General features: G+C 49.6%; 1 protein-coding gene across 6 annotated transcripts in view; it reads right to left on the bottom strand.

The window, feature by feature from the left end:
- CNTFR (ciliary neurotrophic factor receptor) overlaps positions 1 to 17,449 on the bottom strand; it is a 202,381-nt gene that overhangs the window by 91,670 nt on the left and 93,262 nt on the right. For 3 of the 6 annotated variants that reach the window (XM_027722244.2, XM_027722243.2, XM_039384255.1), the window contains one exon: positions 13,983 to 14,076. The exons of the other annotated variants lie outside the window; for them this stretch is intronic. In XM_027722244.2, coding sequence (XP_027578045.1) covers positions 13,983 to 14,076 — 94 coding nt within the window. The remainder of the gene's footprint in view (positions 1 to 13,982; positions 14,077 to 17,449) is intronic. 6 annotated transcript variants of the gene reach the window in all.

Genomic DNA, 17,449 nt, shown 5'->3' with positions numbered 1-17,449 from the left:
CAGTGATAAAAGCCAACACAAAGAGCAGCATACTAATAAGCACCACACGTCTTCAAAACTGGCACCGTAAGAAAGCCCAGCAGGGCAGGAGGGGGCCTGAATCCCCATGGCAGAGATTGCAGAGGAACATTGCCCCCGGACTATTCCTCAGGGACACCAGTGCCACCTGGGCAGAAAGCTCAGCTGAGCTGCCACACCCAAGCCCACCTTCCACATCCCACATCCACACCTGGGCAGCCTCTGAGATGGAGGAAAGCCTGGACCAACAATAAGAAATGCAATTTTCCCCCCTCTTTTTACTCAACTTTCCTCTGCATTGAGCATTTCCCGACTCCCCGCAGAGAGAGATTGCAAGAATCAATTGGATCTTTGCTTCTATTAAAGAACTGCCAAAGACAGCGATTTTTATCTGGAGTCTGTTAAAATGAGGACTTGAGCAGTGTCTTTCCATAGATGGCATGGAGTTGATGGTACCATGCCAGGGACAGACAGAAGAGATCAGACAGAGAAAGAAGGGAGATTGGAGATGGGAGATGCTTGTGGTTCTGGTGCTTCCCAGTGCTCAACTACGGTCACCCAAAACAGGCTATTTGGGAGCAGATCCTGTTCATTCTGTCTCTCTAGGCTGTGATTACGATGGTTTGGAACTCTTGGCGTCACACTGAGTTTCAGCACTTCAATTCTCAGTCTCCACCCACAAAAACAGATTATCAATGATGCAGAACAAAACAAAAAACTCCCCACAAAAGCAAAACCAAACTCCCATACACTGAGCAAACAACCCCAATCAAACAACCCCAAATTCTTTAGGAAGGTCTTGCTTCCTCACTCCAGGTTCAGTTTGTGATATCCAGGCAAATGCTAGCAACAATTCCTATTTTTGTCTGCGGGGCTGCATTGCCCTTCAACCCACCCAGGATTTTGCTCACGACCCTGCTTTCTGTCTTGAGGAGATTCTGTGGCCAGGTTGCTTTATGAAATACCCAACACCCCTTAAGATGTAAAGCTCCAGGTCAGAAAAAAGCATGCTAGTATTTAAATTCAGACTGAGGCATAGTCATGTGCCATCCAGAGCAAAACAAAAAGAAAAGGGAGGACAGAACTTGTTGTCCAGACTTCCTCTGTCAGCTGGATGCCCATGGCAGAGCAGACATGAAGCAGCAAGGCATTTCCAAGCCTTGCCAAGCCTAAGGAGCCTGGTCTCTGCTAGTAGAGATTTTGGAGGATATCTGGCTGCAGGAGCTTCAGTATCCTCCTCAATAGCACCGGGAAACAGGTTTCACAGGGTCTTGCTTGAAACATGAAGACTGCATCCCTTATTAGCCCAAACCTGCTCCTCTAGAGGTCTGTGCTCTGCAGCACCCATGCAAGGGGTTGGACATCAGCATAGGCAGGTCCATGCTGGCTTGGTCCATGCTGGTTTGGCCCCTATAAACCTTCTGGTGGTGAAGTCCCCAAGCCAGGGAGAGCTACATCTTCTTCTTGAATCAACACACACAGGCAAGGACTGAGGCCACAGCTCTGCTGCTCAGAAAGCAGGGCATATTTGCTTTTTGCCAGCATGCTAAGACTGAACTGGACAGGGATGAGAGTCTGAAGTTGTGCTGCAGGGGCTCAGGGATGCCAGCAGGATTGGAGTGAGGAGCGCTGGAAGAGACCTTGGCAGCCTGTCTTGTTCAGGGAGGGAATTAAGATACTGGCTTAGCAGCTGGGGCAGTAAGTGATGGAACATCCAGTTGTACAGAGCTTCTTAGGCATTTTAATTTTAGCTTGCTTCTTTTGTTTGGGCTTTTTTTCTTGGTACAGAGAAAGCCACTCCAATGACTCTGACGCTGCCCCTCCAGAGACGCCTCAGGATCGTGGAATCATAGAATCAATCGTTTAGGTTGGAAAAAGACCTCATTGAGTCCAACTGTAAACCTAACATTGCCAAGTCCACCACTAAACCATGTCCCTAAGTGCCATATTTACATGTCTTTTAAATACCTCCAGGGACAGTGACTGTGATTTGTTTTTGCTTTGCTTCATCTCTCCCCCCTGCCTGCAGTGCGAGTTGGCAGGAAGATGGAGTAGGCAGGAGCCAGGCAGCTTCCAAGGCCCAGGTAGGGCAGCAAACACTGCTGGAGGCAGGAAGGGGCTCAGGATGCTGAGGACTGTGTGTCTGTAATGACTGTAAAGCTGCTGTGGGACAGGTGTGACAGTGAGGACATTTGTCCTCCACCTGCATATGGGCTTCCCCCTGCCTCCCTCCCCACTGTAAGAAATCTGCCCAAAACCTGGGCAAGGAAAAGCAGGCTGGAGTGAAACGCTGCCCACACTGCAGACAGATAGGGTTTGGTGCTCATTGCTTCACCCAGTTCCATACACTTTCTTCATCCCATTCACCCCATGAGGTCCCACAGGCACCCAGCATGCCTCATGCAGCCTGCTGGAGACTGTCCTCAGACACCACAGCAGCACCCAGTTTTTTAAGTGGGCACTGGAAGGGGGAACCTGAGGCATGGGTGGGGTCTATGTAATGCCCAGACATCAAGTGAAAAGGGTGGCACTGAAGGGATGAACTAATCCTGCCCTTTGGTAGGGGCAGCCCAGCCAGTGATGCTGAAGGGGGCTTTCTGCTGCCAGTAGCCTCTTTGGTAGACACAGGGGTCTGTCCCAGAACGGAGCCTAAGACTGGTAGTAGGACTGGGGCACCTGTTCCTGCTTTCAAAATGGTAAAGCAGTGGGAAGGAAGTGATCCCTTTTTGTTCTGACCCCCTAAATGGCACTATTCATAGGCCAACCTTTACCATGTGTCAGCAGCTGTCTCGCCATCACTGATGCCTCAGTTTGCAGCAGGACCTCACTGACCCCTGCCCCACTTTCCCCTCTCAGCTTGGCATTGCCTGGAATGGAGCTGGTGGAAGGGGAAAGCAGCCAAGAAACAGAAATCCAAGGTCTTTCCCCCAGCAGCATTTCTGAAATGGGCTGGGAGCACTCTGGGCTGCCACTGCTCACTGGCCTCCAACTGCTGCCTCTTTGAGGGGCTCTGGCTGCTGGAGCCTGGAGCCAGCAGAGCATCTGGGGTGAGCCCCAAGGGCCACTGAGGACACCTCTGAAACCCTGTGGAGACCCTCGCTCTCCCAGGGGTCCTATCCCAGCCCCCGCCAGCGGCGGCTGCTGAGAGTGAGCAGAGGATGAGGAGGGAGAAAGAGCTGACCCGAGGAGCTGTACTGAAATAAAAGTCAAGAAAGTCTCCCGCCCAAAACTACAGGAAAGTTTAATTACCAAGGACAAAACACCATCTGTTTGTGCTGACTGTGACCTCCCGCTGCCCCCGGGCTTTAACAGCTCTTAAATTAGCATGTTTGTTTGGGGGTATTAGCTGTCGGACATCAGGGAAGCAATTCCCATGGAGCAAAGAGTAGGATGGAGTGGCTGTACACTGAAACACGTGCCGGGGTGATGTGACAGCATCAGCAGCGAAGGGGGAAACAAAATACCCCTCTGGAAACAAGGATTCCCTCTGAGCATGGCTCTTGTGAGCAGCAATGAGCTCTGGCAAGCCGAGCCTCACTGCATGTTGCCACTGGCAGGTGAGCTATGGTGTGAGACTGTATTTGGGTCTCAGCCTCCTTCCAAAAAAGAAAGCTAAGACGTACACTTGGAGGAAGATTTTGCTATGTAAAGCCAGCAGAATCAATTGAATATTCAATACAGGAGAAATTGGATTAAAATCCAATTTGTTTTCAGCCCTGCAAGGGAGGAAAGATGCACACATTGGTACCAAGCCCTAGAACTGATTTAGTGATGTCAAACTGCACAGTTCCTTTCTTTGTTTTTTCTTTCCTATGGCTTATGGGATACAGTATCCAAGATGGACATACCATCACATTCCTACCTACCTACACTGGAAACAGTCTGAAGCCAGCTTGGATATATAAGAGAAAAACAACTCACTTGGGAGAGGTCCCACTTCGCAAGACCCCAACAGTTTTTTTCTCCATCACCTGAGCTTTGCTCTCTCAGTTTTGCTCCACTCTCAAGCCCTGTGGCTGCCGCAGAGGAGGCTGGAGGCAAGGGCAGCTGCTGCCAGTATTCCTCCTCCAAGGCACTTTTTCCACTAGTAAACTCTCAAAGCCAAGTGTTAAAAAGGAATGTAAGTAACCTCTGTGATCTGCCATGAAGACTCGCATCGAAGGAGCACAGGTCCAGGCCTAAATTCATCCTGGGGCAAGTCTAGGACCTGTGGGTGTGGAGGTGGCCATGCTACCAGACTCCAGGACTAAGCAGGAGAGTGCTTGCTGCTCCTCCTGCTTGGCCCCACACTCTCTGCACTGCTGGGGCACATCACCCTGCTGGTCCCAGCAGCCAGGCTCTCGTTGGACTCTCCAGGTTCTCCTTTCCTTCCAGTCCACAGAACCAGCGCCTATCTCCCACATCCCTATGCTCCTCAGAAGTCAGCTCCTCTCCAACTCTGCACCACGTTCATCTGCCTTAAAACTGCCAAGAGTTTTTGTCCCTGAGCTCAAGAGCCAGCATTAAGCCTCATCCTGTGCATCTGCCTCCCCTTAGGGTCCCTCTCCCTCCAGCAATCTCCCAATCCCTTCCACCCCTAAAATCATGACACGACTTTGCTCCTTCTCACTTTTGCAGGCAAAGCAGCCAGTATATGAAGGACAACTTGACTTGGAAGTCCCCTTGCCCACCTACACCCCAGTGATCTCCAACCTGGGAGGCTGGTGTTCTTCAAACCTCCTGCCTGGAGCCTATACTCATTCCTGCCCTCTCCGGGGCCAGGCAGGAGGCAGGAACTAGGGTGCCACCCCTGCCCAGCCGGCTGCCTTCCACCAGGCATGGCAGCGCAGATGTGGACCACGTGTATGTTTTGTCTCAGGACCCTTCCTGCAAGCTCCAGCACTGAAGGAAGAAAAAAACCATCAGCCAAGAGTAGCCATGGAGTCCCTGGCAGCCTCTAGCCCCCTCCCAAACTCTGGCTCAAATCCATCCACTGGGGTAAGACTCAGTTTAGGGGACGGCTTGTTTTTTAATCAGAAAATATTCATCAGCATTTAAAAATAAAATAATAAAAAAGTGTCAACCAGCTGGGGCCGCGAAAGCTGGGGCGTTTTTGGCTCCCGACCGAGCACTTTGATAGAAAGGCTTTTTGGAAAATGCCATAGAAAACATTTAATTTCTCCCAAGGCCTGCATATGGGGCTCATCACTCGCGCATATTGCACAGGAATATTCATGTGTGCTGGCCTCCTGCTACAGGATGACGAGGGTTCGCCGGTGCAGCATGCAAGAGGGGCTCCTTCTCTTCCCTTTTTTTTTTTTTTAACTTTGGAAGAGGAAAGCACAGTATTTCACTTTCAATCCCTGAATATTTGTCAACGGCAGAACAAAGGAAAAGCTGAGCCAGAGTCAGGTCTGCTCATACGCATCAGCTCGCTGCACTCACCACAGGGTAGAGACACAGATGAGCAGCAAATGCAGGGAAACAGATTTCTGCCCCTGGTTTTGCTCCTTTCTGGTTGCCTGAGCCCATTCTGATGCTGCCAGGATGGAGAGTGGAAGCCCAACATCCACCTTCCTGGCACAGCAAGAAGTTTCAGTTCAATTCCCAGTTCTCCACCCCAAGGACATGGATGTGGCTCATCCTGGTCCTGCTGCTCGGTAGATGCTTTATCTAATGCCCTTCTGCAGAACTCAAGAAGACTGAAAATACTCCACTGTGGCTGCAGAGCAGAGCCTGTACCAGCAAGGAGATGACTGCCATGGCTCGCTTGGTCCCTCATCTCCCACCAATGCTGCTGGCTCTCTCCCTTTCACCCTCAGCTTTTGGCTCAGCAGCATTTGTTTTTCTTCAACAAGACAGTGAACTCTTTCAGACAGAGCCAACTGCACACTGAGCATCTTCTAGCTCTTTCACTGGGATGCTCACCTACAGCAAATGCTTCCTTCCTTCCCTTGAGCCTCCCTCCTTCTGTGAGACCCTACCTCTAACGTGCTCTAACCCTACCACCTCCCGCCCTGTAGCTTGCATACCTTCTTTAACCTTTCCTAAAGCATTTGTGCTCTCTTTCCCTAGCTCTGGTTGGACCCCTCATTCCTATCAAGCAGCTCTCTACAGCTCCAGCACCTCCCAGCACAGGGTGCACCAGCCCCTGCAGATTCTGACTGGAGCAGATCCTGACTCACCCCCAAAAAGCTTCTTCCCAGCAGATGAAAACTCAGAGCACTACTTGAGAGAAACCTGGGCAAGGAGAGGGGATAGGAAAAGAAACCATCTGAGGCTACTATCTCTGTGGCTGAAGTGAAGTCAGACAGCTCAGTGCAGGGCTCAAACTGTCATTCTTAAACACACTCTTGAAAAGTATTAATAATAAAAAAACTCTATTGAATCTTCCAAACAGGAATCATGCCTAAATAACTGTGCACACTAATGTGCGCACACACACACATACTTTATTAATTTTCATATTTTTTGTCAACGTTTCCCAATTGGAGGGGAAATCTGATGCCAAGTATATGCTTAGGCAGGGTCTGCAAGATCCACTACGGAAAAAAATTAAATGGAAAAAAAAAAGTCCTTAAACCACATCTGGAGCACTGTGCCTAGTTTTTGGGCCCTGGTACAAGATGGGCATTGCTGACCTCCAGCAAGTCCATGAAGGGCCATCAGTGTGGTGATGAGGCTGGGGCACGCAGGAATGAGGACAAATTGAGAAAAAGGGCTTGTGCAGCCTGAAGAAATTATGGTTTTGCGGGGATCAAATGGCAACCCGACAGCTCCTAGCTAGAGATTCCTGAGATGATGCAAACAGACTCTTTCCTCCATGGTGGAAAGATGAGCGACAACAGGCAGGAGCTGCAACAGGAGAGGTTCCGGCTTGCTGTAAGGAAGACATTTTCCTATGACAGTCATCTGCTAGAAGACAAACCCAAATAGGCTGTGGGGACCCAGAGGTTTTCAAAACCCAAATGGGCAAACTCAACTGGTCCCCTCTCAGTATTCACCCTGCCTAGGGCAGGAGGCTGGCAAGGTCACTTCTCACCTGGAAGGACGGGTGAACGTGCCATTGCTAAGAAAAATTAAATATGAAGAATTCCACCACAAATTCTGAGGGGAATGGCTCTGCTCAGTGCTCCTTTTGAACACGTTGGAAAGAAAAGTCTGACTGAACAAATCTGAACAGCTCTCTGCCTGGAGTGGGATGCAGACCATGGAGATGGACAGAGACCATGGGACTGCAACATACCAGGGCCAGATACTGTGCTCAGTTCATCCCTATCAATGGAGACCAAGGAGATGGCTGTCTTCCCCTGTTCCAGATTTCCTTCTGTGGGGACCGACTCGCATGACACCAGTAAGTGATTAACGAGCGGCCAACCCCATCAGCACACAGGCTGCGTGCATGGGTGCTTACATGTGTGTGCGCTGCTCCCCGAGACTTGGCGGGGAGGGGAGCTGGGGGGAAGAGCGCTGACAAGCAGATGATTAATTGAAATGCAAGCGGGAGGAAAAGTAATGTCCGCTAAGACTATCAGGCGGCGCGAGCATGGGAAAGAAACTTGGAGACGCCGTCTCCATCCCTGCTCCGCACGCATGGCGCCTCCCAGCTCCGAGCCGCTCGCCAGTCCCTTCCTGGCTTCTATTTTTGCAGGTGCAATTTCGTATTTGAAAATAACCATGCTGCACACGCACATATGTATTTTTCCCCGCCGTCCCCCGGCTCATTGCACACGGAAACAGCAGCGATGGGAGAGCAAACCTCCCAGTCTGCAGCTCACAGCGGCAATTAGACATGCAAGCAGCTCGTTAGCCTGCGCCCCGGGGTGAAGGTGCCCCCAGCCTGGGCTCCTCACACAGCCTGCACCTTACAAGTGGCACAGGCTTGAAAAACACACAAAAAGTTACCAGTTTGTGCTTAAGTAATAAGAAGAAAAAAAAGGAGAAAAGAAGGAAATAGAAGAGTCTGCAAGCTCACGTCTGGCTCAGTTCCGACCGTTGCTCAGAGTCCATAAATTATATCCCAAGCATTGGAGCTGGCGTGATTGCACTATCAGCAAAGAGGGCGAGCAAGCTTCTGTTTCTCATCCAACGCAAACAGGCTCAGCTTGGGTCACCAGATAAATAGAATGGAGATGCAATGTGGTACACGCTGTTCCCCTGCACCATGGCTGGGAAAAGTACAGAGGGGGAAGGTGACTGGAAAGGGATATCCTAGGGGGAAGTTTGAAGGAGTAATAACAGCAGTAACGACCATTTTATTATGGTCATGGTCAAGGCTAGCACCCTGGGAATGTCCTGCCTCCAGGTCCTTCTCCAAAGAGGAGGACCAAAGAGAAGACCAAAGGGTCTTTCTGCAGAAAGGAGAAGATCCTGAGCTTTGAAGTTTTTGGTTGGAAAATCAGGGATGTGATCTTGCTGGTGGCCTCTTGGTATAACCACAGTGCAGATGACAAACACCAGACTCTTGTCCAACGGAGCACTGAGCAAGCAGGGCTTTACAGACACTAGCTAAAACATGATCCAAATCCGGGCTGCTAGAGCATGGTTATTACCAGCTTTTGCTTGGCAAGCTGATCTCCAGCCAAGGCAACTGGCTCGAGAAATTAACTTGTTGAGTTGTTCAGCACTTTGCTGCTCAGGTAATGAGCGGAGCTGTAGGCGATTGCATCGGACGGCTTCACAAACTGTTTGTACCATTGACACGGTTTAACAGACTGCTGTTTATGAGACAGAGCAGTATTTAAAAGACACACTTCTCTCAGAGCCGCACATAAAATTTGATAGCTAAATAGCTGTAAATGCTACTGAAGTCTGACAACTCAAAGAGGAATCAAGGGTCTGTCACGCGGAGTATCCGCCAATACACCCGGCCCCGCAGAGCCAGCGAGACTTCCAGTCTCATAAAACCTTTTTTATATTGGAAGTGAGAATTTGTGCAGCGCATATGAACTCTCTTTTATTGGGCTGGTGTGATGCTGAGAAAATGCAGTTAAAGTTGTACAAGTCCTCCTTGGAGCACTGTTGGGGTGCCTATAAATCAAAAGCTTTATCCCGAAATGGGTTTACTAAATAAACCCTCTTTAATTTGGGCTCGTGCTGAGCAGCAGGACCACAGTGGGAGTGGGTGCCTCCCCTTGACGCTGCCCGTTCACACTGGTGGAGCAGGGCCAGCCCAAAGTGAGTGGTCTCTGGCCCATCTCCCCACTCTCAGAGCCAAGAAGAGGATACCAACCACAAACCATCCCCCCAGAGCCTGGTACTGCTCTCCTCTCTCCTGTTATGGAGGTTTTACCCTCCCGAAACACCCATGGCCCCCCACAGCGCTCCCAGCTCTCAGTCCCAGCCCAGCGGCTGCCCTGAATCCAGTCCAGATCCCTGTGCCTACACAGCTGATTCCGAGAGCTCCTGGGAGCATCCTGGGTTGGAAGGACAGACCCACCTTCAGCACCCAGTGGAAATAGAGTATTTCCGAATCTTCACAAAGGTCTGGAGCGCTTAGGTTGGGGAGGAAGATTTGGGCCAGCTCCCTTATTCCCCAAAGACTCCTATATCTCTGCTCCACAGCTGCATTAATTATTTCATCTTAGCCTGGCTTCCTCATTAAGCTAACTTAGACGGCCCGTGGGTGAGTGACAGCAAGCCAGTCTGTAAAAGACCAAGCCAGCAGTGCTGAAAACCATAGGCTTGACATGGACTAATATTACACATATCTCAAACTCACAATCTTCAGAGAACCTGAGGCTGCTGGTTGGACAGGGGAAATCCCACGCAGAGCCGACAGCACGGCATCCGGGCCAAGCCTGGGTCTAGACACCTCACCCCACACTCGGCCAGCAGGGCCTAGCCCGATGCTGAGAGCAATTCCCTCATGAATGCCCTGAAGGTGCCGGGAGTAGAAAGCCCTGGCACTGCTCCCAGTGGACCCGAGTGTGACACAAAACATCTGTGTCAGAGCAAGGGTCGGGGAGCACAGCTCCTCTGGCACCGACTGAGGGACAACCACTTCACTCCACTCATGTGGCTGTGAACTCAGCTAATTTCAGCATTGGGCTCCTCTTGGGGATGTATGGCTTTTGTGGGCTGTAAGAATGACACTTCAGGGCATTACAAAAATCCCCTTTTTCCAGTGCTGCCAAATATGAGGCTTTTGTGTGAGTCCACTGTATTTTGCCATCTCTGCAAGCAAGTGTAGAAATACAAGACTTCAGCCCCCTAGAATCCTCCAGGGAAAATTCAAAGCAATGAAGAAATATGAGTTGTTTTTCCATGAACCCATTGAAAAAAGAAAAAAAAAAAAACACCCTGGAAAAAACCCACATTACTTTTCAGCCCAGTTTTGCCAGCAGTACAGGTCTTTTTCCCACAGTCTAAGGAATCAACACATTTTCAAATCACTCCTGCTTATGGTATTGAATATCAGAAAAAGATTGCCTTCCATTCAGCAGCTGTTTTGGGACACCAAGAGAAAAGGCAAGCAGTCTAAACTTAGGAAAACATGAAGAAAGGCTCCGATACATTTAAAAACTAGTCAGAGGGACTGGAACAGGCAAGGAGAGGTCTGCAAGGGGTGAGTGCAGAGTGTGTCAGGGTCGCAGCATCCTTCCATAGCCCCAGTCTCTCATGGCAGCTCTCATCAGAGCACTGCTCCACTCCTATGGATTCTTGGAAAAACGTAGGGATGTGTCCTTATTTTCCCAGGAGAGTCAGCAGTATCTCCTGATTTCCACACCTTCAGCCTTTCTGATACATGAATGCCCTGGCATGTCTGTGCTGCTGGTGGGGAGTGGGCAGCTCCAAAAATAAACCAAGCAGCTTGCTGTGTTAAGAGGAAACACAAGGGAAGGAATAGCAATAGGGGACGGAGGATTTGCTGAAACAAGTTTGCCCTGAAGCACTGGAAGGAGACAAACCTTCGTTTCCTACAGGCTTGTGCTATTTAATCCTCCTGCAGCCCCAGCAATAGCTCCAACCCCATCCTGCTCATCCTGTGTTCCTTGCCTCATCCATAGGGACTGGACCAAAACCCCAGAGCTTTTCTGAAATAAGGGCATGGGCCTGGACCCCAACTCCAGTGGTTTTCCCTATCTATCAGACCTGGGTGCCATTGGCGAGCAGGATAGTGAGCCTTCAATGGAGAAGGCTGGAAGTCCAGCAGACCACAAGAAGAGGACCTACAGGAAGAGAGATGAGGAAGCAAAACTCAGCAGATACCAGCACTCAAGTTGGGTCATGCAGCACATCAACCCTGGTTGAATGTCCCCAGTGATACCCTTGGGCAAGGGATCAAAGCCGGGCACCTTGTCCCCATTCTATCTAACTCCTGGTTCCCACCTGGCCCCCACAGAGCCACAAAAAAAGCCTTAATGCCATCAGGTAAGCAAAGAGCCATGACCGCTAGGCTTCTAACAAAGACAAACTGCCTCTCTCCTTTCTCCCAGATTGCAAGCAGATGTGTGCTTAAATTACCTGCTGCTGACTGTGATGCTTAGCAAAGCGCCGTGGTCTAGGAGCAGAATGAAGAAAAAATGTGTGAATTGAGAGAAGGGAGGATTAGCAAGAATTCAACTGGCTCTGGGAGGGCAAAATGTCATCATTGCAGAAACAAATGTCACTTCCATCGCAAGACAAGCATTCGTGACAGCCAGCACAAGGGAAACCCTCACTTCGCTGAAGTCAGTGGTGAAATTAAGAAAGTCCAGGGAAAGGCTGCAGGGCTGGGTCTGAGCTCCCCAAAGGGAATAGCTCCCAGTCCACAGCACAGTACAGGAGCAGCCCTGCTACATGGCCTTGGCTTCTTCTTCCAAAGAACCTCTTCAGGCTGGTGTACCCAGCTGCCTGCATGACTGGTACACAGTGGCTCCAGACTGTTTTGAACTTTCTGACCTGGCTCCTGCCAATGTTGGCTCCAGTGGTGGGCTGCATGTCTTCATCCTTTTTCTTGAGTCTCCCCAGAGATGCCATGGGAGTGCAGCAGCAGCTCCTGTGCCCAGGAGGGCACAGATACCCAGGACCCATCTTGGAGGTGCTAAGAAAAATGTTAATAGAGCAAAGGCCTGGAGAAACGTACCCCCATCATGCTGGTCCTCTGTGATGCATGAAGAAAATGGGCTCTGCACCACCTCTGCCTCTACTCAGAGCCTGCTTGCACTCATATCAGCAGCAGCTATACCCTCATGGGATGCTGCCCAAAGCCTGCAGCTTCAGCACACATCTGTACCAAGGGCAAGGCTCCAAGAAAGGCCTCCTCAGAGAGCTGGGATGTGGGTGCAGCCCAGGAGAGCCCAGACACTGTGCTTCTTCTGTGAGGGCAGCAGATGGCTGCAAGGATCCCTGGTCTTTAGAAGAGCATCCAAGGAGATGTCCCATCTCCCAGCAGCATACTGCACGGCAGGACAGCATTTTGAGACTGAGCCATAGAAATCAAGCCCAACCTGCTCCCCTTCCCCCTCACTGCTCCTGGCTTGCTCTCTGCTGAGCCCTTGCGGGTCACACGTGGCGTCCCACTTCCCGGCACAGCTCCGCCGGCTGGAGCAAAGAGCAGAGTCAGACCCCAAATTGCAGATTAGTGCGTTGGGTTCATGCACGGGAAACAAAAGATCGGAAATCTCTGAAGTGCACAGCTGGAATCCACACCCCGACCATGTTTTTGTGAGATATCACGTACATTTTTAAAAACTATCTAGAGAGGGTTCTGCTTTAAAACAGCCTGGCGGCTGCTGCACTGACACCACCGCCTGTCATGCTGACCAGGACCTTCAATTGTTCCCTGTCCCCCACAGGCCATGCTCATCTGTAGCCTTTAGCCTTAGGTTATGAAATGACTCAAAGAAAGGATTGAATGTCCTCCTCTGCATTCATTCAACACCAGCTGTGGAGGGAGGGTGGGAAAGGAAGGATGTGTGACCCAGAAAAATCACTGTGGGATACTACCTGCCAACACCCTGAAATGGTGGTTCCCAGAAACTCTGGGATTCCTCTCCCCATCATATGTACGGCCTTCCAAGGTCACTGCAATGGGAATGCCCATAAACAGCCATAAGATACTTACACGGCAGCATGAGGAACATGGACTGTGAAAGCACTGGTCTCTCTCTCATACCGCAAATGTGTGGTTTCTTCTCCCTTTGAAGCTTCTGCAACAGCAACTATATGATGGAATGCTAAACTATGAGATCATTCTTTGCCTTTTTCCATGTACCAGGCTTTCAGGCTAAAAGTGATCCAGGGTAAGATTGAATATATTTGTGAGATGCTTAGGTATTCTGTTCCTCAAAACCACTGATTTCCAAGAAGTCCTCCCACATGCTGCAGGAGCCTGGATGAGGGTTTCATTTCCCTTAGGGCTTTGTGTCTTCCTCATTGACTCTTCTTCCCATATCTTACACTGTCTGAGTTCCAAGCTGACCCCTCGGCTTACCTCTGCAGGATGTTTGCTTCAGAGCTGATCCTCCGTGAGCGCTTCCTGCCTGTACTGCCAGCTAGAAATGACCAGTCAGCCCTTCCTATGCCTGCTGCTTCCCAGGACTCCTCCACCTCAAAGCATCCTCTATGATAATTTTGCAGCAAGCATTCCACTCAGGAAAACATGGTTTGTTCCATTCAAACTGACTGACCTCAGAAAAGTAGCAGCTCCTCCATCCTCCCTGACCATTTTTTTTGGTCAAGGAGAATTGACACAAGACATTGCATTTCAAATTGAAATAATTTCTTTAAAATGCAGTATGAAATTAAATTCCAACTCAGTGACATGCCACAACCAGCCTCCCTAGAAAAGGAATACTTTGGGAGCCTCTCTAGTGATTGTCCCTTAGGGACTGCAGAGAAGGTGCAATGTGTTGATGCCAGGACTCAGCAGAAACGGTGCTCTACACACTCGCCATGATGGGACATGGAGCAGGATACCACACTCTATTTGGAAAAACAGTTTCCCATCCATACAATTAATACCAGAGCAGCAATATTGAGAAGTACAGACACAGGCTCACCTTAACACAGGGAAGAGCCAATCCAATCCAACCTGGGACAGCAAAACTGTGAGCGAAATCCCCTTCCAGCAAATGCAGGGCCAACAATGAGATGCTGAAAGAAAGTGAGTCATTGAATGAAGGCATTTGCTTTTCCCAGCACATGTGTGGAGTTATTCTCACCTGAAATCGGTTTTTGGACAGCTAGTGAGAACATGCTGTTTCAAGTCAAACATGCCTCGGTCACTGTCCCAGACAGGGAGTTATCTCTGGCTTTATTAATGGGGAAAGCCACCGCACTGACCCTCTTGCAGTATTGGGGTGAGAGCAGTAAGGAAGGAGAAGTAACACCTGCTCTGCTTCTCCCTAGGGAAATGATCAAAAAAAAGAACAAGACCACCGCCCACAGCCAGGGATGCTCAGTGTTGCCCGGACAGCTCCAAGCCCAGGCTGCCCTCCCTCTCACACCTAAGATGGGAAACCCATTAACGCTGCAAGCAATGAACCCTCTGCTGCTGCTCCCTGGAGGCACTTTCACGGTCAACTTGAGGAAATTGTTCCTGATATCCAGCCTAAATTTCCCTTTGTTGATTTTCAGTTGAGCAGCGGAAAGGTGGGAGCTTTAATGAGACAAGCGGGGCCGCTGGAGGGGAAGGAGCCGTCAGTTTGAGCGAGGCAATGCACAGAGCTGTGGTTTAAGTAAAACAGCTATTGCAAAAAGCCCAGAATCCTACAAATTTGGGATGGAAAATGTCTATTAACTTTCCCAATGGACTAACATGAGATTGTTCCCCCATTTTCTAATGCTTCTCCCAGTCCAGCTATATGATTGGGACCAGAGCTCTGCAAAAATATGAAGGCTTCGTTCTTTTTTCTTCGTAAGGAATTGCTGCACGTGGAATAAAGTGTTGGACTTTACGATCAGATTTTCTTGTTTCATCCAAGGGCAAAGTTCTGCTGTTTTGCCTTCTCTGCTCTGCAAACCGTGTGTCCCCTCCAGCACCCTAAACTCTTCTGGTGTATGAGTCAGGGCATGATGTGCACAGCAGCAAGTTACTACCAACTTGTGTGAGCTTTTGGGGGTGAGAAATGCAACACAAAACTGCAGACAGCTGCCTTCTGGGATATAGCTGCTGTTCAGCAAGGCATCACCCACCTCATGCACTTCCTCAGGAGCCCAGCATGGTGCTGTATGGCAAACAGGCACTAGGAGAAGTTCACTGGATGTGAACCCAATGCCATCACTCACTATTTTTTCCACCTCTAATTGAGGAAAAGGCTTTTCATCAGCAGGTAAGACACTGCAATGCTCACGGGAGCATGCCTGGGATGTGCAGATGTGTGAGCAAGGGGTATATAAGGGAATGATGATGCAGCCAAGTGGGTTAGGCATGACATCTGTTGCTTCCAGTAACTGGGACATCAGGACCTAAAAATCCAGCTTAAGAGATGTGATTCAGCAAGCAGAGTAACAATGGTTGAGTCTGGGAACACTGGGCCCCTCTGCCGAGCAGCATCAGCAGTGTACACCCTTGAATCCCAAAACCAGGTTGGCTCCTTTTGGGGGCAAACAAAGCTCCCAGGCTCTGCTGCACCACTGTGGCTAGGGGTTTGCCCATTGCAGCCACAGATCCCCACAGGATTACAGAAACAGAGGCATCAAAAGAGCAAGACCTTGCAGGGCTGGGCTAATTAACTCACCCCAATTTGCCTTAATTGCATGGTGCTTTTCCACTCCATTTTTAGAGGCTTGTAAAGGCAAAGCGGCTGCACGCTCTCTAGAAACGTCAGGCTCTGTTTCCCTGGGGAGCTGCTACTCATAAAGTTTTACCAGCAGAAAGGAGAGCACAGTGTTCTTGGTGGTGCATAGTGTGGGGGTTAGGTGGGCAGGAGCCCTTCCTTGCACCTATGTTGGGTTAGAGCAGTGCATTGCCTCCCCAAAATCAGGACCCAACTTCCTGTGCAGAGAGGGCAGAGGGTTTGGCGCAGGCAGCTACAGGCATGCACTCCCTAATACTAACATCAGGTTTTGGAAGCTTGTCAGGCAACACATTAACCTGCTGAGCAGGCAGCCTTGGAGTTTCCTCTCTGTTGCCCTCACAGTGCTCTTTGGTGTCACAGCAACACCCTTGCAGGATAAGGGTTCAGCACACGCTAGCTGCAAAAACTTCAATAAGAGACATCCACACCAAAACATTAAAGAAAACCTACCTCACCGCCTCTGGTTTTAGCAGCAGGACAAACCCGAGCAAAGGGGAATGAAATAGAGATTTTCCCCATCTACTTCCTAAACATCAGGTGAGGGAGCACATTGCATGGTCCATTGCAAATTTGGGATGTGGCAAGACAGCAACCACATTTTATGTGTTGCAAAACCACCTCCTCTGTGGCAGCTGAGATTTAAAGCATACGCTCCGACCTTGGTAATACTTTTTACATATTGAGTCACTGCTGACACTGGAAGTAATAGGGGGAAAGGGCTGGGATTTCAAAGATTTTGATGCATGCCTGGATCTGCTAAGAACTGGGACAGTCCCAGCTGCCAGCCTGGCCCTCTAGCCCTCTGACACTCTTCATTATGGACGCAAGGTAGTGAGATTGAAATGATCTGAGGCAATGTAAAACACTGGCACACCAGAGTAGGAAGGAGGAGGATGAGGATTCAAAGGAGGATGAGGCACAGCCCTCTGACATGTAGCCCTAAGAGTGATGAGTACAGCCAAGACGGTGATTCCCCATTTTTTACTAGCCACCTCCAGTGAAGGATGGCTTGAACAGAACAGCCCATCTTTTTTTTCTGCTGGAAAGAATCAGGACAGGTTCATGTTCTTTGCCTGTGAAGGTAAACATTTCAGAAACGGGAGAGGAGTGAGGAGACTCGGCAGAGAGCCTTTTCACTGGAGGGAGCAAAGATAAATGGGCAGATGGACAGGAAAAGAGAGGAATCCTACCCCATCTGGTCCCTTCAGGCTGACCCTCAGCCAGAAGGTCAACCCCCCTGAGACACTTTACCAGATACATTATTTGATTTCCCAACTCTCTCCCTTCTCCCAGCAAGAGAATAGCAGTCTCCTACAGCTCTGATTTGCTAAATAAAACACTTCTTGAAGGCTCCTTGCAATAACATTTGCACAGAAAATTGACATTCTTCCTCCTCCCATCAGCCCTGACACTGTTTGTTTGTGAGTTAATAACTTGAACGCTTGGCTGAGCTATTGATCCCTTCTCAGAATGATCATTCTTTTGTCCAAAATACACCAAAAATAAAGGAATGAGTTTGCAATGGCAGAATGAACTCGATGCTTGCATATGGCCCCACTGGCATTGGAGGCAGACTCATGTCCATCCCAGATGCTTGCGGTATCTTCTGCAGACACAACTGTACAAGGTTGGATTTATTTCCCTCCATTGTCAAGGAAGAGATGTTGCAGCTTGCAGGTAGAAAGTGAGCTTTCATGACCCAAAATTATCATTTAGCTTTAAATATT

This window comes from Pipra filicauda, unplaced genomic scaffold (assembly GCF_003945595.2).
Source record: "Pipra filicauda isolate LSUMZ 115617 unplaced genomic scaffold, ASM394559v2 scaffold343_size770392_pilon, whole genome shotgun sequence".
Classification (NCBI taxonomy): domain Eukaryota; kingdom Metazoa; phylum Chordata; class Aves; order Passeriformes; family Pipridae; genus Pipra; species Pipra filicauda.
Note: the sequence above shows the minus strand (reverse complement) of the source record. Positions and strands in the feature narration are given on the sequence as shown.